We start from the raw sequence: 25437 nt of genomic DNA, 5'->3' as shown, positions 1-25437 counted from the left end.
TGGGATGGTAGGAGCTCTTCAGTCCGGTGCCGGCACGGGGGGTGGGGCTGGGTCGGAGGAGGGGGCGGGCTTTCATTCCCGGTCATGTTCTCCTTTCTAGGCCCCGTCCTACCTCCTGGTGGTTCCGTAGTGAGGGGAGTGGTAAGGGCCTGACACGTGGGAGGAGGGCAGGCCTGCCGTGAGGAAAGGAGGGGTGGTCTCAGACGGCGGAGCTGGGGACAGGAGGCGGGGCGTCCGTGTGTGTGCGGGGTCCGTAGCAGCCGCTGAGTCAGCCCCCCGGAAAGCCGGCACAGGCAGGTACTCGCAGGCGTCAGGGGAGGAGCCATGAGGTGTTTAAGGGAACAGCAGGGACGGTCCGTCGGGCGGAGGTGTACTTGAACTGTGGAGGTGCAGGAAGCAGCCGGTACGGCCAGAGAACGAGGAGGGGGGAGGTTGGAGAGGCGATGGCAAGGCCTCGAACGGTGAGGTGGGACCTAGGTTTTCACAGGTCCCTTTGGCTGCCGCCTTGACAACAGTCCGGGGGATGACAGTGAGGGACAGAAACGGGGAGCCCCGCTGCCATGAGCCCAGCAAGGAGTGGGGGTGTCTGGAAATGGCGAGACCCCGTGAGACTCTGAATAGTGGAGGGGACAGCACCTCCTGCAGGGCCTGACAGGCTGCGCTGGGCTAGGATAGGGCTCGGGCCTGCCTGGGCCAGCCCTGGAGCTTGGACTCTAGCTGGTGGGGGACAGAGGGGGACAGACTCAGAGCTCCTGCATGCCCAGGACTGGGTCTCATCTCGTCTGATTTTGGAGGGCATCGTGGGGTGGGGGGTGCTTAGGAGCTAGCAGGAACTGGGAGTGCAGAGGCTTGGCAGTGGGCGTTGCGGGGACACGGAAGGGGGTCACAGGACGAGGAAGGGCCGTCTTCCCAAAGCTGGGGGAGCAGCCAGTCTGAATGAGTCTGGGATCCAGAGAAAACCCATCCTAACCCAGCCGTGCTCGCTGTCTGGACAATGGGAAAGGTTACCAGAGGCCAGGAGGACAAGGAGCTGGCTGTCCTTGAGGTGGGCAGGCTGTGACCTCCCAGGAGAACAGTGGCCAGGAAGCCCGTGGCACATTCAGGAGGCAGCCCCTTCTTTGTGGCTGGGCCCCTGGCAGGGGGTGGGACAGGGAAGTGGACACGGGGAGGTGAGTGCAGGCTTCCCCCAAGGGGGTATTTGAGCTGCAGCAGGAAGGCTGACTGGCAGTTTACCAGGCAGGAAACCACTGTTCCAGCCCGCAGAAAACATGCACAACCCCAGTGGTTGAGGGGGCTTGGGGGCGTTTGGAGAAGGGCAGGACCAGAGTGCATGGGGTGGGGTAGGGACCAGACCTCTCAGGGCCTTAAACGCTAGGCTCTGGGGCGAGGGGGGCCCTTGAGCCGGGGAAGGAGATTGGGTGTTCAGAAGGCCTCTCTGGAGTGGACTGGAGGATGGCCTGCTGGCCCGGAGGGGAAGAGGAAGCCTGAGAAAGAAACCAAAAAAGGTAGGGACATGTAGGTGGGGTGAGGGGCAGGTCGCTGGGCCCCCTGGTGGCCCGGTAGAGAAGGGACAGCAGTTGACAATGCCTGCTCAGAGGAGGCTGTTTATAGACTGGGTGGTGTATCACAATGCACAGGGCACCCGAGTGTGGCCCCCTTCCCTCCCACTCCCGGCCAGTCCGCTCACGGAGGAGGCTCCACGGGTACGGGGGGAGACCAGAGCCGGAACAGGTCCGGAGCCTTCGCAAGGACTCGACTTCCGTGGGTGGGGGCAGTCTGCAGACTCCGTTCTCCCATGGGGCTGCCTCGAAACTTCGAGCGGAGCAGCCGGGGATGGTCAGATAACCTCTGTTTCCAGGTTGCCTTCCACCTTCTTCTTCTGCTTCTCCATCACCGCCTCCAACTCTGACACTTTCTCTTTGTCCTGGAGGGCGGGGTGGAAATCAGAAGCCTGGCCTCCGAGCACTGTGCGCCTTCCCAGACCCGGGACGAGCATCGGCTCACCTCCAGCAGCGCGCGCCGCACCATGACCTGGCTGTACACGCGTGCCCCCTCCTCCGGGCTCACGGCTCGCAGCTCCTCCTTCTGCAGCGAGAAAAGCTGCGCGCCGGTCAGCACGCCCAACGCATCCACGGTCCTGAGCGAGCAGTGGGGTGGGGGGAGCGGTCAGGCCCCCCAGCCAATCACAGCTTCGGCCCCGGAGCCCCACCAGTCACATCCCTGCTGCCAAACCGTTTGTCCAATCAGCAGCATCCCTCCCCCCGCCCCCCCCACCAGTGCCCCATAGGGGGAGGCGGGGCGTGCGCCCAGCTCTCCAAACGAGGCCGGAGTTCCCTGGCCACTCCAATCCCAACCCGGACAAACGTGCCAATCATGCAACCAGACCCTCGCTTTAGCCAATCCTGGTTCCCCAGGGTCCAATCAGAACGCGCCCCCTCCTGCGTCCCCATCTCAGGGTCGCCAGCCGGCCACAGGCACTCACCCAGCGCTAAATCCCTTGGCCTGCAGCCAGGCGCAGACCTCGGCGGTGTCCGAGTGCGGGCTGAGCTGTGGCTCCGGCGCGCGGGGACCCGGGGCTGCGCGGCTGGGGCCTGAGCGGCCCTGGGCTAAGCGCGCCTGCAGCTCCTCGTTGACACAGAGCATCTGGGAGAATTTCTCTGCAGGCGGAAAACCGGGAGGGAGCGTGGATTCAGGATGAAGGGTCCTGGGGCCAGAGAGAAGATCTCCACCGCCCTCATGATGGGTCGGAAGTCCGTTGACTCTCTTTGAGCCTTGGTTCCCCTGACTGGAAAGCAAGGCTAAGAGCAGCTCCCCCCGGCACTCACCCTTATCTCTGGGGTCCAAGGTGAGGTTATCACCACTGTCCCAGTGGGGCCGAGACAAGGTAGGAGCCGGGGCTGGCGCTGGTGGGTGAGGGGGAGTACTGTCCTCCTAGAGAGGGGAGTCAGAAGACTGAGCCCCCCCCACCCCTACTACCTCCTCTGCTAGTGCCCTTGGCACCCGATCCTCACACCCCTCCTTCCCTTAAGACCCAGGAGTCTGCCCTGGCTCACCAGGCTGCGGGAAGGGCTTTGGCTGTAGCTTCGCTGGGGCCTCAGGTGGGGTGTTAGGATATTATAGGGCACATATCCTTCCTGCCCTTGCTGGTCCCGAACCTTCCACCACTTGCGCCTGTCATCCAGGACCTGAGGGAGGTAGGAGAGGAGGGGTCACAGCCTGTGTGTGCAGCTAGGGCTGGGCCCACTGCAGCCCCTTTGGCCCTCCACCCCTCTAACCTCCAACACATCCCGCTGCTTGACCGATAGCTCACTGCTGTTGCGGGCCTGGAAGTCATAATTACACAGGACCCACTTCCCCTCCGGCTCCAGCTGGGGCTCAGCCTCTGGGTCTTGGTGACTGTGGAGAAGAATGAGGGTTGGGGATAAGAAGGTAGCCAGTCTCACTGCCCTGGGCAGTAGGGTATTGGTGTGAGCTGGGGTTAGAGCCAAGCAGGGGTCAAGGCAGGGGGCCTGGTTAATACTGTTAATAGAGACTTGAAATTGGAATAACACCTTGAATGCATTTTGTTTCTTATGTACCAGGCACCGTGCTTTAAGCAATGATAGGAGTACTAACATCACCTCCATTTTATAGATGAGAACATTAAGGCTCAGAGAAAGTCACTTGCTCCCTATCACACAGCTAGAAACAGCTGCTGTTTATTGAGCATCTACTGTGCACTAGGCTCACACTTACGAGAACCCATAGTTACAACACAAACAACGGTTAACTCGTAGTTAACTTCTAGAGCACGGACTAGGTGTCAGGCCCTGTTCAAAGACTTACATGTATTGGCTAATTTGGGTTTTGACCCACCCGTTGCTCTAACCATGAATTTGGACTCCCCTCCCCACTCCCATCCTTTCCTCCTCCACTCACGACCCTATTATTTTGTTTTACAGGTGTAGGAATGGAAGAACAGGGAGATAGAGAGGCATGATGGTGTCAAGTTCACAGAACAAGAAAGAGGCATTGGCCAGACTGAGACCCAGGCAGGCTGGCCCCAGAGTCCGTGTCCTGAGTAATGCTGGTCTACTGTGTGGGCCGCTGGGTGTGAAACTGAGCTCTGCCGTGGGGCTCGTAACAGCTCGCCTGTAGAACCTCCTAGATTTCTGACTCCTTCAGGAAGGGATTATTTTCCTTTTTTCTGCAAAGAATTGGAGGCTCAGACAAGGGAAGTTAAAAGCTGGGGGTGCCAAGCCCAAGTTTCAGAAGCATGGGGAGCAGGTGAAGTTCTGCAAGATCAGGCAGCTGGGGTTGGGGGGGTGGAAGCAAGATGTTGGCTCTAATCCCCCAGTAAGGGGGACCTCAGCCTGGATCAGGCCTACCTGTGCAAAGGAGAGGGGGGGTCTTCAGGGCCGCGGCGCCCCCTGTGTGGGGCTGGCAGCTCCTAGCACGCTGTCCCTGCTGAGACTCTCTGCCGGGGCCCTCACCCAGACCCCCTTCTGCTCCTTCAGCTTTGCTGCTTTGTTTTCTTCTTACCCCACAAAGCTTCCCTCACATCTGCCCTCGACTTGCTCAAGGACCCTAGAGTCCTGGCTTCTCCATGGCCCTTCTGTGCCCCCCTTGCTTTTTGGAATCATGAACTCAGACCCCCAGCTCTTTCCTCCCCCAGAGACCCAGGAGTCCAGGTCTGAAACCTTAATTTCCCCAATCTTTTAACCTTAGAGGCTCTCTATATGACATTCAGTGGGAACAGAGATAACTGCTTTAGAGCCTTGGGAAAGGGAGGGTCCAGCCTCCCAGTTGTTACCTCTTTCAGGGCCTAGAAATACTACCACTTCTTAACTTTCCCAGAAACTTGCCCCATGGCTCTTGAAGGCCCAGGTCTTCTCTGGGTCTCCAAGGCCCCAAGCACCAGACTTGAGCTCTTCTTCAAAACCCAAAGGCCCAATCCCCTCAGTCTCTTCCCTCCAGCACCTGGGGCTCTGTCCTCTTAGGGACCCAGACAGGGAGCTTCCCTGGCCCTGGGTAATCTAACTGCCTTCTCTCAGCCTCTCAGACTTGACCCACTCCCAGCCCCCTCCTCCCTCACACCCTGCAATCCGGACCTCCTCCCCTGGACCCCTTAGTCTGGGCCCCACCCCCTCCCTCCCTTCTCCCTCCCTCTCCCAGCCCCGGCCCTCCCTCACCACCTCACCCACCTGTGAAGAGTCGGGGAGACAGAAGGAAAGACAGGAAAAAGGGGGTGGAGTCAGCGCCAGGAGCCCCCAGGACGCACCCCTCCTCGACCCCACCTGTCCCACCTGGGGGCCGACACTCACCCATTGACAGCGACCTGGGGAGCACTTTGCTGGGGAGAGGAGAGCAGCAGTTCAGGCAGGGCCAGACTTCGGGGTCCCCGGCCCCCTGTATCATCTGGGGGAGTGTGTGACTCCCCACGGAGCTTTAGCCTCACCTGCTGGCGCCGCCGCTCATGCTGCAACTGTCTCTCTACTGGGTCCTCCCAGGCGCGGCCCTGCGGGTCGGTGGCGGGGGGCTCCCAGCCGCTGGAGAACTCAGGGCTATATGGGGATCCCTCCTCTGGGGGCAGCTCCAGCCTGCGGCCAAGGGGCTGAGGGCTCAGGGATCCTGGTCTGGCCCCGAGCCCTATTACTAACTACACTAAGGTTTTCCCCATCCTGCAGACGAGGCGCTGTCCGCGCTCTCCTAACCTCTCCGCTTTTTGCCAAGGCCCGCCCCCCCGCATCTAAGCTCCACCCCCGACATCAACTGTACTTGCAAATACACTAATTTCACTCTAATGCTGCGTCCGGCCTCTGAATCTCCTCTCGGATTCTACACACATCCCACCTCCGTCCCCTACGTCTGCTCTCACCCCCTCACCCCCCCCCCCGGAGGCTCGCTGCCTCCAAGCGCAGACAGCACCCCTTTCCCAAACCTACAGGCCCGTCCTTTCCTGGGCCCCACCCCTCTCCTCTAAGGCTTGCCTTTTTTGTTGCGGTTGGAGCTCTGGTTTGGTCTGAAACGTCTCCTCCCCACGAATGTCTGCCCTTTCCTCCAGTCGGGTCCTGGCCCTTCAGCCTCCAGCTGAGACCAGCATCCCAGCCTCTAAGTCACTGCCCCCCTGCCTCCCAGACCCCCATCCCTGCCTCACCCCGGGCGGGTCCACGAGTCCCCCAGCGAGGTCCAGAGCGCATTCTCACGGGGGGTGAGGTTGTCCCGCAACAGTGCTACGGCCTCAGACGTCAGGTGCGGCCGCCGCACTTCACTTGCGAATCGGGGGCCGCCCGACGTGTCCACGACCTGCCAGGGGTGCAGGAGTGAGCGGACACTCCATCAACCCTCCCCTCCCCAAAGTTGAGCTCGATTCCTCCTGCCGCAGAGGGGGACCGGAGGGCCGAGGGAGGGGGAGCTCACCAGTTGCAGAGGTCCGAAGAGGAAGTGCAGTAGCTCTGGCGACGAGGGGTTGGTGATGTTGCCGCGCAGCCGGGCCTGCGGAACGGGGGAGGTGCCGAGGTCAGCCCACGGGCGGGCAAGCTCGCCATCCCGCTACCCCACGATGGCCCGGGCGGGACACGGTCTCACCAGCAGGCTGAAGGCGTACTTGATTTTCTGAAGCACATCTGTATACTCGGCCTCTGAGGGCGGCTTGGCGCGCAGTGTCAGGAGACCCTCTGCAGGTGGGGGAAGCAGGTGGGGTGCCGTGTAGGGGGGAGGGCAGAGGCAGGTGCGGTGGGGCGCGGCGGGGGGGGGGCGAGGCAGGCGCGGTGTTGGGGGGAGGCAGGTGCGGTGTGGGGGGGAGGCAGGTGCGGTGTTGGGGGGAGGCAGGTGCGGTGTGGGGGGGAGGCAGGTGCGGTGTTGGGGGGCAGGCAGGTGCGGTGTGGGGGGGAGGCAGGTGCGGTGTTGGGGGGAGGCAGGTGCGGTGTTGGGGGGAGGCAGGTGCGGTGTGGGGGGGAGGCAGGTGCGGTGCGACCGGGACACAGCACCAGAGAGATCCCCAGGGATGGGGAGTCCCACCTGGCAGGGGGGTGCGTGGGGAGACCCTAGGGACAGGGAAGATATCTGGGAGTGACTAGGGGCTCAGGATCCCACTCGGAGGAGCCCCTCACCCCCAGCCGTCCGGCGCCGGGTCCTGCGGCCGCGCTTCCGATGCTCCAAAACGCGGGCTGCCTCTGCAGACTTCTGCAGCCTCGACACGAAACTCTCCACGTCATCGAACACGTGGTTCAGGATGTCCTGGGGGACAGAGCAGGGGAGGCAGGGGGGCGCAGGGGAGGCAGGGGTGTAGAGTCATTACCCCAAAGCCCTCAGGCCCAGGGCCCTGACATCCTCCCAGGCCACGCCCCGCCCTCTGCTGCCTGGCCCTGGCCTCATATTCCAGTCGCCGCCGGCCACAACCCCAGGTGTCTGACACCCCCACTACCCCCCAACAAAGCCCCATTCCCCGGAGCTAGGACTCACTCCCGACAGCCGGTCCCATCTCCAGGCCCTAGCGCCGCACCACTCACCACGTCCCGCTCGGCCTGCAGAGCGGCCAGGTCCGGACCAGGGGGGCCCAGATCCGGGGAGGCCGGGTCAGCACCGCCTGCAGTCTGGGCCTGGCCGGGCCTCTGCGACTCTTCCGCCGCTTCGGCGATGGGCTCCGCCTGGGATCTTCCCCGGCTGACGCCCGCCGTGCTGATGACGGCGCGGACCGACGGGCGGCGCTGCAGAGGAGGGGTCTCGGCCCCCGGCGAGGGGCGGCGCTGCAGCTCCTCTTGCGTGGCCCTGCGGAGGCACAAGGGGAAGCAGCCTGGGTCCGCCTGGCGATGGGGCAAGGGGACAAGTCGGGCTTCAAACGGAGACACTGTGGCCCAGCTGAGTCAAACCTGGGGCAGGGAAAAATCGGATATGGGGAAGTGGAGCGCCTCTCCAGAGGGAAACTGAGGCCTGAGGGAGGAGAAACCGAGGACCAGAATTAGGAAAAGTCGTCTTGGAGAGCGGGTGCACTTATCTGGGTGCGACGGCAGGACTCAAACCAGGCTTTGTTTGACTGACTTCAAAACTCGTGCTGTTCCAGGCTAGGGGCATCCGCTCATTTGTCAGAAGGGGGGACTGAGGCGTGGGGGAGGGGAAGAGACCGAGGCGCCGGGGGGGGGGGGCTGGGGGGGAGACCGAGGCGCCGGGGAGGGGGTAGCTGGCCTCCCAGAAACACCGCCCCCCATCCTCTCTTCTCCCCCACTTGCGGCCCAGCGCCTTTACCTGAGCGCCGCGGGCCTGCGCTCCCCGCGGCCCGACCGGTAGTCGTGCAGAGCCCCCTGGACGTCCTCTCGGATCAGCTCCGCCTGCCAATCATGCCATCAGGCCCCCACCCCACCTACCGCTTGCCCCGGCCACGGTCGGAAGGATGGAAGGACCGATTCCTTGGTTGGCGCCGGACCCCCCCCCTCCCCACGTCAGCACTCACGCACACGGTGCCCCATGCACATCCACGCTCTGAACTCATGCCCTCACCCCACCTCTGCTCCTGCCCTGGGCTACTTCCCCAACCCCGGAGACCGGGTCCTGGTGTTTCCTCACCCCCTAGACCATACCCGCCTCTAGTGCTGGCTGCTCCCAGACCCTGTCTCCCCTGTGCTGTCATGTTCTGTCCGGGCCCTTAGCCTCGGTCTCTATTCCGCCCTCACGTTCTACTTCGACCGGGTCCAATCTGTCCTCAAAACCCTCCATTCCAGAACTTCTTTCCAGGCCACGCCCCCTCTGCCGGCCCTGACCCCGCCTCTGCCCCAGGCCCCGCCCCGCCCTAGAGGCCCCGCCCTAGGTGGCTCCCTCGGAGCAGGCCCACTCACCCCGAGACGCAAGCCCTGGAAGAAGTGCACGTCCGGCTGCGTGCGCTCGGGCTCCTGGCATACGAGCAGCAGCAGCGAGAGGCTCCGGCCTGGGAGCAGCACCACGTCGCAGCGCACGATGGCGCCCAGCGGGTACGACTCCAGCTCCTCCTGCGGGGCGGGACGGCGGGTAAACTGAGGCCCGAGCCGAGGGGACTAAATGGCGGCAGCCGTGCCAGGGGGCACACCGACACTGCACAAGCAGCCCTGCGAGGCTAGGGGATTACGGGGTCGGCCATGGCAGCCCTGCGAGGCCAGGGGCTTGGGGATGGCAGCCCTGTGTCATAGAGGAGACTAAGGACGCTCCCAAGAGTAGCGGAGATCTCTTGCGAAAATTCCCAAAGGAAGGACATGCAGGGGCCAAGATTCACACTCAGACGTCCCTAGGGTCAAGCTCTCTGTGCCTTCCCCCACTCAGGCCAGTCGCTCCTGCCCCCCACGTGTCCCCTGGCACCTTGGAGATGGGGTCAAGCAGCGTGACATGGTCGGGAGACACACGCAGCAGCATCTCTTGGGCCCAGATGCGGCCCTGGCTGTCCATGACGGCCAGCTTCCGCGAAGCGTCCTCCACGGTGTGCACACCATCCTCTTCACCCAGGCAGAACGTCACCAGGTGCTGGCACCGGGCGTGGAGAAAGCAGGGAGTCCCAAGATGATGCCGGTTGGGCTCGCACCAGCCTTCCAGCCGGAGACTAAACACGCCTCCTCCAGATAAGCCTTCCCTATCAGGGGCTCCACCTATGGGGCGCCTCCTCCCAGTGCCCTGTGTTTTGCTTTCATCGGAGTGACTAGCCTCCCAACACCACTGGAAGCTCCTTGGAGGCATTGGTTCCATCTAGTCCCTTCTAAGCACCTCTGCCTCTGTTAGAGCACCAGGCACACTTGGACCCGTCCTCACACAGGTTTACCTAACGTTTGTCCCTGTGGCCTGACTGTCCAGCACAAGGGCTGCTCTGGAAGAAAATGTGGCAGATTCAAGTGGAATTGAATTCCTGTGCCGAATACCCACTTCTGAGGGGAGGCAGAAGCAGCCCATCTTGCATATGAGCAAACTCAGTTTCCCAGTTTCTTTCTGCTTTCAACATCTCCATCTTCCCAGGCCTGCCTTTCCTCCCAACAAGCCTCCCTGGTACAACGCAGACCCCAGACTCACGTTGACTGGATACTGGGAAACATCTGCCATAACCACAGTGGAGTAACGCTTCCTCTGCTCTGTAGGGGAGGAGAATAAACCCAGAAGACTCAGCCCCTCCTGCCTCAGACCCAGGAGTCCGGGACCCCCAGCCCCCCCCTCCTCCCTCAGACCCAGGAGTCCAGCCCCAGCCCTCTCCTCCCTCAGACCCTGGAGTCCAGATCCCCAGCCCCTCCTCCTCCTCCTCCCTCAGACCCTGGAGTCCACACCCCCAGACCCTCCTCCCTCAGACCCCGGAGTCCAGGCCCCCAGCCCCTCCTCCCTCAGACCCTGGAGTCCAGGCCCCCAGCCCCTCCTCCCTCAGACCCTGGAGTCCACGCCCCCAGCCCCTCCTCCCTCAGACCCCAGAGTCCAGGCCCCCAGCCCCTCCTCCCTCAGACCCTGGAGTCCAGGCCCCCAGCCCCTCCTCCCTCAGACCCTGGAGTCCACGCCCCCAGACCCTCCTCCCTCAGACCCCAGAGTCCAGGCCCCCAGCCCCTCCTCCCTCAGACCCCGGAGTCCAGGCCTCCAGCCCCTCCTCCCTCAGACCCTGGAGTCCAGGCCTCCAGCCCCTCCTCCCTCAGACCTATTTTCAGCCTGGGGTTTTCTTGTACCCAAACTCACCATAGATCGACTTGGCACTTGGTTTGGGGGCAGCTTCTGGGCTGGTTAAGGAAAAAAGAGTGAGAGGGGCCATGGGAACTGGGAGATCATGGGGGCTTTGAATGCCAAGCAGAGCAGCAAAGACTTCATTGTGAGGGCAGTTGGGAACCATGGAGGGTTCTGAGTAGGGGAGGGCAGGGCCAGAGCTTGACTTTCCCACAGGTAAGGCAGTGCGGTACCAGGTGGTGGTGGAGAGTGTGGTCTCAGCTGTCGTACAGACCTGGCTTGGAATCCCGTCAATACTGCCTTGCCATAAGACCCTGGATAGGAGACTTAATCTCTCGTGCCTCAATTTCCCTTTCTATGAGATAGGGGTTAGTAATCTGATAGCCTGTCTGGTAGAGCTATTGGATTCACAGAGTGGAGGGGATTCATAGCCTCAATAAATTAAATTTCAGTCCTACAGTGTGAAGGGTAGCACACAGTATGTGCTCAATAAAGGGGAAGTTTTGGGGCGCCTGGGTGGCTCAGTCGTTAAGCGTCTGCCTTCGGCTCAGGTCATGATCCCAGGATCCTGGGATCGAGCCCCGCATCGGGCTTCCTGCTCCGCGGGAAGCCTGCTTCTCCCTCTCCCACTCCCCCTGCTTGTGTTCCCTCTCTCGCTGTGTCTCTCTCTGTCAAATAAATAAATAAAATCTTTAAAAATAAATAAATAAAGGGGGGTTTACACCAGCATCAGTATTTGGGGTAGACAGAGACTTATCTTCCCCTCCTACTCCCGCGGGCCAGGCTCTTCCCAGCCAAATCCTTCTCTGTCTCCTGCCCCGGCCTCTCCTTCTAGGTCACCCTCTCCAAGAATTCCAGAGAAATGACAGAAACTCAGAGCTCGGGTGGGAGCAGGGATGAGGGACAAGAAACACTTTCAGTCAAGCCTCTGCTGCTCATCCTGCTCTTGCCTGTCAGATCTCCGCACAATTTGATTACCCCTGTGCTGGAGGGTTCACTACCTCATATCTCCAATGCAGCTATTCCCATGGACCTCCCTTTGTTCTTCTCGCTGCTCACTCCAGGAGACTTGAACTTTATTAGAAGCAGCCCAGGGACTCCTGGGTGGCACAGGTGGTTAAGCCTTGGACTCTTGGTTTCGGCTCAGGTCATGATCTCAGGCTCATGAGATCAAGTCCCACACTGGGCTCCGCGCTCAGCGTGGAGTCAGCAGAAGACACTCTTGCCCTCTCCCTCTGCCCTTCCCCCCCACCCCTGTGTTCTGTCTCTTTCTCTCTGAAATAAACCAATCTTAAAGAAAAAAAAAAAAAAAAGCCCAGATTTGCCTGTGAAGGGTCAATGTCTAATAATAAGCTAACAACAGCAGAAGCGGAAGAGAGTCCCTGCTCTTGGTCAGATTCTCTGCTAAATCCTATACCTTCATTACCCTGTCAAGCTCTCAGAATTGTCCTTCTTTCCCAGAGGAGGAACTCAGGCTTGGTTCTTTCGCCAGGGTCACACCGCTGCTGAGTGTTAGCATCTGGAGATGAACCCAGGTGTGTCTGCTCTGGGGCAGTAGCTCAAACCCAGGCCGGGCAGGGAAGGAGGCAGCGTAGGCATCCTTTTCAGTGTCCAGGCCTGGGCTGCTGTAAATGCCCCCTGGGGGTGTGGGGAAGAGGGTGGCAGAGGGGGCTGGGCAGCCTGGGGAGCAGGGGCCACTTACCCTGTGGTGGTGCTCATGGTGTGGAGAATGGGGAGCTCCTGCCACCTGGAGGTGCCCTAGGAGCCAGCAAAGAGTGAGGGCCTGACCTGGCCTGTGGTACCTAGGACTTTGGCCCCAGCTGCCTCCTCCCTCAGACCCAGGAGTCCAGGCCCCCAGCCCTCCTCCCTCAGACCCAGGAGTCCAGACCCCCAGCCCTCCTCCCTCAGACCCAGGAGTCCAGCCCCCCAGCCCCCTTCTCCTTCAGACCAGGAGGTTGGCCCCCAGGCCCTTCCCCACCCAGGAGTCCAGGCCCCCAGCCCCTCCTTCACACCTTGTACTCTGCCCCCCAAATCTTTCAGGGATCCGTGCGTTTGGCTCCCTAATCTAGGTGTATCTCATTTTGCTTCCTCTTCCCAGGGATCCTGTCTCCCAGCCTTATCTCTCAGCGGCCCAGGAGTTCCAGCTCAGAGCTTCTGGACCCTAAGAACCAAAGGGTCTTGGCTCCAAGGCCCCTCAGAGAGCCATTCATCCAATTCCTCAGCCACTTAGGACCTCAGGCTTTCAGGCCAATCCCCCAGCCCTTACCTCCTCAGGACTCAAGGGTTTAGGTCTGCCAGCCTTGCTGGTGTCTGGACCCAAGGGTCCTAGCCCCCTGCTGCTGCTCCCCAGGAGTCCCAACCTCCAGCCCCTCCAGGCTGGGCCCCCTCCTCACCTGCCCGTCAGGCTCGGTCAGCTGCGAGAGGCCCCGCTCTCCGCTGTCCCCTGGGTTCCAAATGCCGGCCCCTCCTTCCTGCTCCCTGCCAGGCCACCCCGCCTCCGCATACCTGAGCACTCACCTGGCACAGCCCAGCAGCAGTGGCCCCTGGGCGGGGCTGGCAGGGACGCCAGGGTTGGGGTGGGGGAGCCAGGAACTGTGACTCTCTCTGTCCTAACAGCACTAGCTCAAGGACAGCAAGTCATCCGATGTCATACTTGGTCACAAAACCAAAATCTCTGCCTCAGATACCCTCTTCCAATTGCCTTACACTTCCGGGAGGTCAGAGGCTTGACTCGCACCTGTTTGCCATTCAAGAGGGGGTCGTCAACGTGGGAGGGGTGGCATTTGAAGCCGGGGCTGCCTTTCTGTCCCCGGGGCCAACGTCTGTCCCTGCCCGGTGCACACCTCCTGTGCATGGTTCCTGCCTCCCCCTGCCTCTTCCCCTGGAACCTCCCCACCCCCCACCCCCGCCCCAGTAACCCCTTCCAATTATGGTAACTGAGACTCAGAGCCCCACACAGCTCCAAGTACTTCTCAATGTTAACAAGCTCCTCCGGCTTGAAATCTCCTTTCCAGAACTTCTTGTGTCCCATGGCCTTTGCCGACCACATTATCCGCACCATTTCTTCCCCAAACCCAGTGAGGTGAGGATGGGGGTCTCCATGTCACAGATGAAGAAACTGAGCCCCATATGGGTGAAGAGGCTTGCCGAGGTTACACCTCAGGGAGTAGATGAGAACAGCGGACACCAGAGCTCAAACTCAGAGAGCAGGAGGGGCGGGCATGCCCCTTTTAGCCTTTCGCTTTATCAATGATCCCCACCCGGTTCCTGACATCCTCTGCTCACACCTGAACTTGCAGAGCCTCCTAGCTGGCCCCAGCTCCTTTCCTCCCCTGGGTCTCCTCTCAGTGCAGGGAGGTTGAAGAAACCTAGGTCAGCTCACATCACTCCCTGCTCCAGTTCCTTCCAGGGCTCCCCATTTCCCTGCAAGGCCTGACTTCCTCTCCACCTCCATCACCCCCTTCCAGCACACCTCTTCCTTGTTGCTCCATCCTGCCTCAGGGCCTTTGCACTTGCTGTGCCCTCTGTCTGGAATGCCTATTCCCTCAGATATCCTCATGGAGTGTTCCCTCACCCCCTTCAGGTCTTTGCTGGAATGTCACCTTCTCAGAGAGACGTGGCTGACCACTCTAACACTGCAGCTCCTCCCATCCTTCTGTTACTCGTGGTCTCTCCCTGTTCCCTAGTTAATTTTTCTCCAGAGCGTCTACCACCTTCTAACATACTGTCTTACCTGATCACTTTATTTTATGTGTCCCCCATTAGAATGTAAGCCTCATGAGGACAAAAACTTCTGTGCGTTCAGCCCTGCACTCTATCTGCCGCTCTTTAGAATAGGGTCTAGCACACGGCAAGGGCGGGAGTGATACCTGCTTTTAGTGCATTTGTATGTATTATGCTCCATTGTTTTGTTCAGCACACGTTGACCCCACAGTCTATGCTGAGTGAGGCTGGGAACCAGAGAATGCACCCCTTTGTCCTGGGCTGACGGGGATGCAAGAAGAGAGGGGAAGGGAGACAATCATACGGTGTGGTGTGATGGCAGAGAGCCCAGGTGGGTGTGGGTTCGGGTTCTGACTTAATACCTAATGTGGGTGCGCTGCTGTCTTCTGAGTACCCTGTGTGCGTGTGTGTGTGTGTGTGCGTACACGTATATATGTCTCATCCTCACAACATCCTATGAAATGGGTTCCATTATCCCCCTTTTACACATGAGGAAGGGGAGACACACCCATGTTAAGGAATCTATGATCACACGGCTCATGTATGGTGGGGATGGTTGAACCCAGGCCATACAACTTAGACCCTGCATCCTTTGGTGCTACCCTACGCGGCCACCTCGTGACTCTGCCCCTTTCTAGCTGTGTGGCCCTAGGCAAATCACTTAACTTCTCTGTGCCCCAGTCCCCCAACTGTAAAATGGGATCAAGACATTGGGAGGATTAAATGAGGTTACGGAGAGCTCTCAGCAGCGTCCCTGGCAAAGGGAGATGATAGGTTGAGTGTTCGCAACGGCAGAGATGGTGGCCTTTCTTTCCCTGTCTGCTGTGATGGGGACTCAAAGGGCACTGCGGAAGCCCAGAGGAGGCCACTAAGAGGTCAGGGCAGGCTTCCTGGAGGAGGAGGGGCAGCCTGAGCGGAACCTGATGGGCGAGTTTGGCAGCCCGCAGCCGGAGGTGGCCTGGGGGATGAGGGAGGAGTGTGACCGGCCACGGAGTGCCTGAGCGGTGGAGGCGAGGGCGGGCTGGCCAGCGTGCACGTGCTCTCCAGGAGCTGCAGGGAGAGGCAAGGAGGGTCTTGTGTTCTTCTGTCTCTAACAGCTGTCACTCTGGGCTCCCGTCACATCCAAGCCACAAGTACTTTCTGAGCTTGGCCCTGCCTGGGTGGGGTCTGCAGAGAGGAGCAGACCCCTTACCCTCCGAGAGGCAGGCGGAACCGGGACTGGTGCCCACTGGCGCAGAAGACAGAGGCTCAGAGTGGGGAGGCCACTAGCCCAAGGTCACAGTGGCCCTGGACCCGTGACACAAATGCAGATCTAATTGAGGACAGGCCCTTTCTTCATGTGCAAATGGAGAAAATTGTCCTCATATAGGCATTCCATGGGGGTCAGGGGCCAGGAATCCGGGGTCTGAGGGAGGAGGGGCTGGGGGCTTGGCCTCCTGGGTCTGAGGGAGGAGGGGCTGGGAGCTGGGCTCCTGGGTCCGAGGGAGGAGGGGCTGGGGGTCTGGCCTCCTGGGTCCGAGGGAGGAGGGGCTGGGGGCCTGGCCTCCTGGGTCCGAGGGAGGAGGGGGCTGGGGGCCTGGACTCCTGGGTCCGAGGGAGGAGGGGCTGGGGGCCTGGCCTCCTGGGTCTGAGGGAGGAGGGGGCTGGGGGCCTGGACTCCTGGGTCTGAGGGAGGAGGGGCTGGGGGCCTGGACTCCTGGGTCTGAGGGAGGAGGGGCTGGGGGCCTGGACTCCTGGGTCTGAGGGAGAAGGGCAGGCTCAGGGAGAGGTACCCCAGTCCCTGCCTCCAGGTGCTCTGAGGTCTGAAGCAGCAGGTGAGAAGGTGAGACCGAAACCAAGCCTCCGCCCTAGTTCTGGGCCCAGGGCCTCCTTCCTCCTTCCCTGGCCACAAAGAAGGCCCTCCCTCTCTTCAAACCATAGCAAGTGGCTCCCAAATACCAGTGGAGGCTCCCACCCCAGCAGTCTGACTCAGTGAGTCTGGGGTGGAGGCAGCGAACCCTGGTCTTGGAGACTCACGGAGGGAGCCAGCCACCCGAGAACCCTTTCCAACCCCTTGTCTGCCCACACAGTCAGTGCCTTTCATCAAGTGAGCTCTAGGACTCCGTGGGTCTGAGTTTGCTTCTGTCCCAAAACTGGGATAGCTTTGTCACTGGGGACTGGACTGTTTATTCTCTGGGGTGGGGGGCACAGAGACAGCACACAGCATTCCCCACTGGGGCTTGATCCACTAAGATCCCCCGTGTGTCATCTCTAAAAGCACCCCATCTCTTTCCCCCTCCTCCTCCCAACACACATGCCAATCCCCACTTCCCAACTGCAGGGCTCGCTGATGAGTTCCTAGGAGGGGACATGGGGGATGGGTAGTCACGGTCACAGGAAATAGGAGGTATGGCAGGTTTTTGGCAGATACAAATAAGGTGGAGCTGGGTCTCAGGAAGATGTATTTATTGACATATGTGTTAATTAACTAAGTCATTCAATGAATGGTTCCTGAGACCCAACCTGTGCCCCACTCTTTGCCCTCAAGAAGAGAGTCTAATTGGGGAAATCTACTTGGATATCCAGTTAAGTGGAGACTGGACAGGGTTCTGAAGGATGAATAGGAGTTTCTTAAGGACAATGCAGCAAGGGATGACGCTAAGCATTGAGAGTGGCATATACAAGGTCCCAAAGTCACGTAGGAGCAAATACTTACGCACCTACTTTGTGCCAAGCATGTTCTGAGTGCTGGATGGACAAAAGCCCTGCCCCCGTGTTAGTGTCATCCTTGTGGGTGTGGTGGGAGACAGAAGGTAAACAGGTAGGCACATACATGAGAAAGACTTTCGGATTGTGGTAGGTGCCACGGAGGACATAAAACACAGGTGAAGAGGAGTGACTGAGGGCAGGCAGGTGTGGTCACTTCGGGGAGGGCATTCAGGGCTGGCCTCTGTGAGGAGGTGACATCTGAGTTTTGACCTGGATTTCGAGAATGAGTCAGGAATGCAGAGAGGGAGGGTTCGGGGCAGAGGGAATACCTTGGGGAAGCTGGCAGGTGAGGTCTGTCGGGGTGTGTCTGGCTAGAGCACGTGAGACCCAGAGACCTCACTACCAGGACGGTCACGGTGACAATTATGAATTAGCACCAACAAGGGGGTGGCCAAACTCCAGCGCGGAGGGGGGTCGTCCCAAGCGACACAAACTCGGGGTTGCCCTAAACGGGCCTGGGTGGAGTCTGCTCAGGCAGTGCCGAAGCCCAGAGGAAGGGTGAGGTGTTTCCCTGCAGATCCTGGAACGGACCCGCCCTGCAGCAGGCACCCCAAGAAGGGTGGGTCTGAGAAGCCGCCTGACCCTGGCGGGGGAGGAGGGGGGCAGGGAGGCTGGCGGCGGGCTGTTTGTTCTCTGGGAGGGATGGTGGGTGGGTCAGTCTCCTGAAACTGAGGGAGCCTGGCCCCCAGGCTGGTGGGTTGGGTGGGGGTGGGGCAGTGACTGGAAGGGGTTCCGACGGACCTGGGTTGGAGCAGGTGACTTTCAGTGTATTTGCATCTCTTCCTCTAAAACAAGCAGAGGTCCTAGTACGTGCCATAGGGCCAGTGGGGAGATGAGGTGTGGGAAGACACGAAAAGTGCTGAGAACGGGCTCAAGGCACAGCCTCTATGAAGATAGCCGGAGCAATGGACCAAGAGCTCAGTGACCCAGTGACGCGCGGGAACAAGGGGTAGTTCCGCACACAGCTCTGCGGTCCAGTGCCTGCACTGACACCCTGAGGAATGCACAGCCTCAGTGTCCCCAGCTCCCGGGGATCATCCGCTTACGGGAGACGCCCATTCACCCATCCATCGAGTGTTGGATGTCTGCTCTACACCAAGCACTGTTCTAGGGACCAGGGAACTCAACAGCCCCAAACCTGCCCTTGTGGAGTTTATATTCTGGTGGAAAACGAAATAAAAAAAGGAAACTGTTTGGAATGTCCGATGGCGACAGCGCTGTGAAGGAAAATAAGGCAGGAAGGGAGGGAGGGTCCAGCAGGTGTTTTGGGGGTCCTGCTGAAAAGTCATAGTGTGGTTGGGGTGATAGTGAGTGAAGATGTGGAGGGAGTGAGGTGGGAATCACTGGGGAAGGATCTCCAGGCAGGGGCAACAGCCAGTGCAAAGGTCCTGTGGTAGGAGCTTGTCTGGTGTACACACAGAAGGCCAGCATACGTGCAGCACAGTGGCTGAGGGCAGAGGGGTGGAACATGAAGGCAGAGAGATCATGAGAGCAGATCATGGGTTCCCAGGGTCACTGTAAAGATCAGAGAGACTGATAGGGTTACAGAAGTGTTTTGGCCAAGTTTTTTTTTTTTTAATTGACATAAAACTAACCATCTTAAAGTGAATAACCCAGTAGCATTTAGTACATTCTCAATGTTGTGCCACCATCCACCTCCATCTAGTTCCCAAACATTTTATCAACCCAGAATAAAGCAGCTACTCCCCATTCCTCCATCCCTGAGCCCCTGGAAAGCATTAATTTGCTCTCTGTACCTGTGGATTGGCCAATCTGGACATTTCATACGTATACGAACATACACTACATGACCTCATAGTGGTTTTGAGGTTCATACATGTTGTATTGATCAAGTGTTGGAATAATTTCAGACTTGTAGAAAAGTTGCAAAATAATACAAAGAACTCCCTATACTATACCCAGAATCCTCAGAGGTTAACAGTGAACATCAACACTTGCTTATCCTTTCTCTCGCTCTGTCTTTTTCTTTCTCTCACACACACTTTTTTTTTCTGAACTATTTAAGACTCACTTGCAGACCTGATATCCCTATACCGTTAAAAACTTATTTATTTTTAAAAAATATTGTATTCATTTATTTGTCGGAGAGAGAGAGAGAGAGAGCACAAGCAGGAGGAGCGGCAGGCAGAGGGAGAAGCAGGCTTCCCGCTGAGCAAGGAGCCCGGTGCGGGGCTTGATCCCAGGACCCTGGGATCATGACCTGAGCCGAAGGCAGATGCTTAACCGACTGAGCCACCCAGGCGTCCCACCCCTAAAAACTTTAAATGTATTTCCTCAAAACAGCAGACGGATAGATGGAGATTGAGACAGAGAATGATTTTGGGCCATAAGCCCCTGATAGGGAAAGCGGAGGGCTTGGTGGGAGAAGTCTCTCAGCACCTGGGACAGCACCCAAATGCTTATCAAGAATTCATGAACATCAACAACCACAACAAGGTGTATAGCCTACCTGGAGAGAGTTTCTATAGACACCTTGGGTGTGTCTGGGAACCAGGTGGGAGGTCCTCAGAGGGAGGAATTTGCATGCATTGTTTCCTGTGTAGTAACTACATTGGCAGCCAGCAATATTTTGGCACTTAACTGTGTATGAGGTCCTTCTTGTGAATGACTTTATGACAACCTTCCAGACTCTATAGTGAGCTGGCAAACTATGGCCCATTGCTTCTTTTTGTAAATAAAGTTTTATTAGAACAGAGCTATGCTCACTTGCGGGCATCGTGTCTATGGCAGCTTTCCTGCCATTAATGGCAGAAGAGTTGCAGTAGGGACCGGATGGCCTGCCAAGATGAAATTATTTACTATCCTGTCTTTTGCAGAAAACACTACCCTTGAGGTAGATGATATAAGGAGAAAAAGGCTCAGAGAGGAAACGTTTTATTCAAAATTGAGAGAACCAGCGTCTGAACACACAGTGCTCATCTCTCTCCTCCTCTTCAGATCTCCTTCTTCCCCTTATTTTTAATTATGGTAAAATACACTTGACATAAAATTTACTATCTTAACCATTTTGAAGCGTCCAGCTCAGTGGCATTAAGTACATTCACACTGTTGTGCAACCATCACCACCGTCCAGGTCCAGAACTCTTTTCATCCTACAAAACTGAAATTCTGTACCCACTAGACCCTAACTCCCGCTTCTCTCCACCCGCCAGCCCCTGGCGCCCATCATTCTGCTCTCTGTCTCTAGGATTTTATCTCCTCAAGGGACCTCATAGAAGTGGAATTATATGGCCTTTGTATTTTTGTTTCTGGCTTATTTCACGTGCATAAGATCTTCACCCAATGAGAAAAGGCAGATGAACAAGAAGTGAAAAACAGTGAAATCACCCATTATTTTGCCTGGCAGGGACCCTATGCAGAATATTATAGGTTTTTTTCTAACTCTTAAAGTATGCACTTTAGTATATAAACTTAAAAAGAGAGTGAGAGAATCAACTTATCTCCCCCCCCCCCCCCCCCCCCCCCGCCCACTGCCCTGTATTGGTGCTTAAGGAAGGAAGTCATGGATGTTCTGAAAGATTGGAGCCTGATAAAGCTGTAGACAGTCTGTCTGGAACCACAGACAGACAAATTAATTTTGCTGTCAGTATCAGGGGGTCCATGAGGGCAGGGAGCTTTTTGGTCTTGTTGCCAAATTCCCAGCATGTAGTTCAATGTCTGGGACACAGTAGGTGTTCGTAACATAGTTGTTGGAAGGAGCATAGAAGTAGGAATAGTAGAGTAGACTACTCTTCTACTGATAGGCATTGATGTTGATTTTATTTGCTTCTGGCATTTTGAGGAACATTTTCCTAAGCACCTTTCTTTCTGAATGACTACTCTCTCAGCCTAAATTCTTACAAGGGGAATGGCTGGCTGGTCGGAGATATGCACAAATGGTTTTGCCATGAATTGCTGAATGGCCTTTTAGGAGGCTGTACTAATTGATACTTCCACCAGCAGGTATGAGTACCCATGTTACCACATCCTTGCCAACACTGGATGTTAGCATTGTTTCGACTTTGCCAATCTGACAGGCAAAAAATATCATCTCATAATTACCCTAATGAGCATTGCTTTGATTCCTAGTAAGGCTGAGTAGTTTCAGGTGTGTGTTGACTTTACTTTTTTGTAAACTGCGCATCATACCATTTGCCTATTCTCCCCTCTCCTTGTTAGAGATTTGTAAGAACTCTTTACGTATTAAGGATACTACCTCTTTGCCATTTGGTGGGTAAGAGGAACCAGAAATTGAGGGAAGGTTAGTCATTGCTCAAGGCACACATCTAAGAAATGGAACAGGAATTTGAAATAAGATGTGTGCAGGTCTGTCTGGGGTTCTTTACCACAGCCTCCATGGCACCTTCCCCTTTCCCAGGCCTTACTCCCTCCATAGCCCAGAAGCCCTGAATTCCTACAATCTCAGAGAGGGGAGAGCCCTCTTACCAAACCCAACCACCTTTGCTACATCCCGCACAGCAAACCTATTCTTTGGTTTGTTGTGTAGATTAAATACTTGGTACATACTAGGTATTCAGTAAGTAGCAGTTGGTATTATTGCTTATTTTTTCTTTTAAAATTTCCCTTTACGGGCGCCTGGGTGGCTCAGATGGTTAAGCGTCTGCCTTCGGCTCAGGTCATGATCCCAGGGTCCTGGGATCGAGCCCCGCATCGGGCTCCCTGTTCCACGGGAAGCCTGCTTCTCCTTCTCCCACTCCCCCTGCTTGTGTTCCCCCTCTTGCTGTGTTTGTCTCTGTCAAATAAACAAAATCTAAAAAAAAAAAAAAAAAAAAAATTTCCCTTTAGCCACATCTCTTGCCAGCCGCCTCCCCATTCAAGCCAACCTCCTACCATCCCAAATATGTGTCACTCCCAAGCAACTTGCCTCATGACTCCTAGCCTTTGAATATGCTGTTACACCTGTCTAGTTGTCTCTCTCCACTTGTCCCACTTGAAGAACTCCTACTCATCCTTCAAAACCCTATTTATGTTTCCCTTCCTCTGGGAAACTTTTCCTTACTCCTAGGCTGAGACTCCGATCACAGATCCTGGACCCAGTGCTGTTGTGTTCCCTTTGAGTACCCTGTGTCTGGGAGGGCACACAGAACTCACAGTCTTCACAGCAGTATGGAAACAAGCAACATCTCTCCAAGAGAAAAAAAAATTAGCTCCAAACTGCAAAAGCTGCAGACCCAAAGTGAATACATTTCATTCTATGTCTACAAAACATCACATCTAATTTGTTGTTCAATCCAATATTCAAAAACCTCTCAGGGCACCTGGAAATAATTTATCAGGCAGCTATTTCTCACCTCATAAAAATTCTCAAACATGTCTGTTCATTGTAGACAAACCTGACTGAATCATAAACCAAGAGTCAGTTGTGGCCAAATGATTTCCAAAACAAAACTGTAGAAAATTTTCAGTTTGTAGAAAATTTGAGTCAGCTTTATTGCAGGATTAATTTACGTGCAATAAAATTTACTATATTTAAGTGAATAAGCTGATAACATGTTACAAACATATGTAGTCATGCATGTAACTGTCAGTAGGATTACAAGAGAGACGATTTCCAAAACCCAAAGAAGTCACCTTTCTGGCAATCACTTGCTCCTTCCCTTCTGCCCCTGGCAACCACGGATCTCCTTTCACTCCAGGCTTGCCTTTCCTAGAACCATGTCATATAACTGGAATCATACGGCAAGCAGGCTTCTGCGTCTGGCTTCTTTCACTCAGAATGATACTTTTGTCGCTCATCTAGGTTGTCACAATTACCAGCATTTCATTCTTTTTTTTTTAATCAAATAATGACCCATTGTATGAATTCACAACATTTTACCCAGGAGTCCAGCCCCCATGTCCTCCTCCCTCAGACCCAGGAGTCCAGACCCCCAGCCCCCTCCTCCCTCAGACCCAGGAGTCCAGACCCCCAGCCCCCTCCTCCCTCAGACCCAGGAGTCCAGCCCCCAGCCTCCTCCCTCAGACCCAGGAGTCAGGACCCCCAGCCCCTCCTCCCTCAGACCCAGGAGTCAGGACCCCCAGCCCCTCCTCCCTCAGACCCAGGAGTCCAGACCCCCAGCCCCCTCCTCCCTCAGACCCAGGAGTCCAGGCCCCCAGCCCCTCCTCCCTCAGACCCAGGAGTCCGGACCCCCAGCCCCCTCCTCCCTCAGACCCAGGAGTCCAGACCCCCAGCCCCCTCCTCCCTCAGACCCAGGAGTCCAGCCCCCAGCCTCCTCCCTCAGACCCAGGAGTCCAGACCCCCAGCCCCCGCCTCCCTCAGACCCAGGAGTCCAGCCCCCAGCCTCCTCCCTCAGACCCAGGAGTCCAGGCCCCCAGCCCCTCCTCCCTCAGACCCAGTCCGGACCCCCAGCCCCCGCCTCCCTCAGACCCAGGAGTCCGGACCCCCAGCCCCCGCCTCCCTCAGACCCAGTCCGGACCCCCAGCCCCCGCCTCCCTCAGACCCAGGAGTTCGGATCCCCAGCCCCCTCCTCCCTCAGACCCAAGAGCCGAGGCCCCCAGCCCCCTCCTCCCTCAGACCCAGGAGTCCAGACCCCCAGCCCCTCCTCCCTCAGACCCAGGAGTCCAGACCCCCAGCCTCCTCCTCCCTCAGGCCCAGGAGTCCAGACCCCCAACCCCCTCCTCCCTCAGACCCAGGAGTCCAGACCCCAACCCCCTCCTCCCTCAGACCCAGGAATCCCGGCCCCCAGCCCCTCCTCCCTCAGACCCAGGGGTCCAGCCCCCAGCCTCCTCCCTCAGACCCAGGAGTCAGGACCCCCAGCCCCTCCTCCCTCAGACCCAGGAGTCAGGACCCCCAGCCCCTCCTCCCTCAGACCCAGGAGTCAGGACCCCCAGCCCCTCCTCCCTCAGACCCAGGAGTCCAGACCCCCAGCCCCCTCCTCCCTCAGACCCAGGAGTCCGGACCCCCAGCCCCCTCCTCCCTCAGACCCAGGAGTCCAGCCCCCAGCCTCCTCCCTCAGACCCAGGAGTCCAGGCCCCCAGTCCCTCCTCCCTCAGACCCAGTCCGGACCCCCAGCCCCCGCCTCCCTCAGACCCAGGAGTCCGGACCCCCAGCCCCCGCCTCCCTCAGACCCAGTCCGGACCCCCAGCCCCCGCCTCCCTCAGACCCAGGAGTCCGGACCCCCAGCCCCCGCCTCCCTCAGACCCAGGAGTTCGGATCCCCAGCCCCCTCCTCCCTCAGACCCAAGAGCCGAGGCCCCCAGCCCCCTCCTCCCTCAGACCCAGGAGTCCAGACCCCCAGCCCCTCCTCCCTCAGACCCAGGAGTCCAGACCCCCAGCCCCTCCTCCCTCAGACCCAGGAATCCAGGCCCCCAACCCCCTCCTCCCTCAGGCCCAGGAGTCCAGACCCCCAGCCCCTCCTCCCTCAGACCCAGGAATCCAGGCCCCCAACCCCCTCCTCCCTCAGACCCAGGAGTCCAGACCCCCAGCCCCTCCTCCCTCAGACCCAGGAGTCCGGACCCCCAGCCCCCTCCTCCCTCAGACCCAGGAGTCCAGCCCCCAGCCTCCTCCCTCAGACCCAGGAGTCCAGACCCCCAGCCCCCTCCTCCCTCAGACCCAGGAGTCCAGCCCCCAGCCTCCTCCCTCAGACCCAGGAGTCCAGGCCCCCAGCCCCTCCTCCCTCAGACCCAGTCCGGACCCCCAGCCCCCGCCTCCCTCAGACCCAGGAGTCCGGACCCCCAGCCCCCGCCTCCCTCAGACCCAGTCCGGACCCCCAGCCCCCGCCTCCCTCAGACCCAGGAGTCCGGACCCCCAGCCCCCGCCTCCCTCAGACCCAGGAGTTCGGATCCCCAGCCCCCTCCTCCCTCAGACCCAAGAGCCGAGGCCCCCAGCCCCCTCCTCCCTCAGACCCAGGAGTCCAGACCCCCAGCCCCTCCTCCCTCAGACCCAGGAGTCCAGACCCCAACTCCCTCCTCCCTCAGACCCAGGAGTCCAGACCCCCAGCCCCTCCTCCCTCAGACCCAGGAGTCCAGCCCCCAGCCCCTCCTCCCTCAGACCCAGGAATCCCGGCCCCCAGCCCCTCCTCCCTCAGACCCAGGGGTCCAGCCCCCAGCTGCCCCTCCCTCAGACCAGGACTCTACGCCCTGATCTCCCTCAGGACCCCTTTGGGAACCCCCAGGCTAGTAGGTCCTGGGTTCGGAGTCTCGAAATTCTCAAATTCTCTCATAGTCTATGAGAAACGTACTGCTGGTGAACACGCACTTTAGGTAGGAACGGGTTGCTTATTGGAAAGGCACAAATAAAATAAAAAAATTAAAAAGGAAAGGCACACAGCCGGGCGCAACCGGCGAGCGCAGCGCGGTGGGCGGCGGAAGCAGCCAA

The 25437-nt window shown here is 58.3% G+C and overlaps 1 protein-coding gene across 5 annotated transcripts; it reads right to left on the bottom strand.

The window, feature by feature from the left end:
- Positions 1 to 1591: 1591 nt before the first annotated feature.
- EPS8L1 (EPS8 like 1) lies at positions 1592 to 13119 on the bottom strand. Of its 5 annotated transcripts, XM_035725119.1 has the most exons (20): positions 13023 to 13118; positions 12332 to 12387; positions 10645 to 10685; positions 10003 to 10061; positions 9304 to 9465; positions 8811 to 8960; positions 8224 to 8306; positions 7491 to 7749; positions 7092 to 7218; positions 6568 to 6656; positions 6400 to 6474; positions 6137 to 6285; positions 5438 to 5579; positions 5304 to 5332; positions 3276 to 3396; positions 3054 to 3185; positions 2826 to 2931; positions 2483 to 2657; positions 2005 to 2137; positions 1592 to 1924 (listed from the first exon to the last, which is right to left on the bottom strand). In XM_035725119.1, the coding sequence occupies exons 2-20, from the start codon at positions 12346 to 12348 to the stop codon at positions 1838 to 1840; spliced, it is 2136 nt and encodes a 711-aa protein (XP_035581012.1). In that variant the 5' UTR covers positions 12349 to 12387; positions 13023 to 13118; the 3' UTR covers positions 1592 to 1837. The 5 variants fall into 5 exon arrangements, 4 of the variants coding, with proteins under 4 accessions (XP_035581012.1, XP_035581011.1, XP_027474076.1 ...); XM_035725118.1 differs by having other exon boundaries at positions 5304 to 5579; positions 13023 to 13119; XM_027618275.1 differs by lacking the exons at positions 10645 to 10685; positions 12332 to 12387; positions 13023 to 13118 and having other exon boundaries at positions 9304 to 10053.
- Between the last annotated feature and the right edge of the window lie 12318 nt (positions 13120 to 25437).

The sequence above is a fragment of the Zalophus californianus genome, chromosome 17 (genome assembly GCF_009762305.2).
Source record: "Zalophus californianus isolate mZalCal1 chromosome 17, mZalCal1.pri.v2, whole genome shotgun sequence".
Lineage (NCBI taxonomy): Eukaryota > Metazoa > Chordata > Mammalia > Carnivora > Otariidae > Zalophus > Zalophus californianus.
Note: the sequence above shows the minus strand (reverse complement) of the source record. Positions and strands in the feature narration are given on the sequence as shown.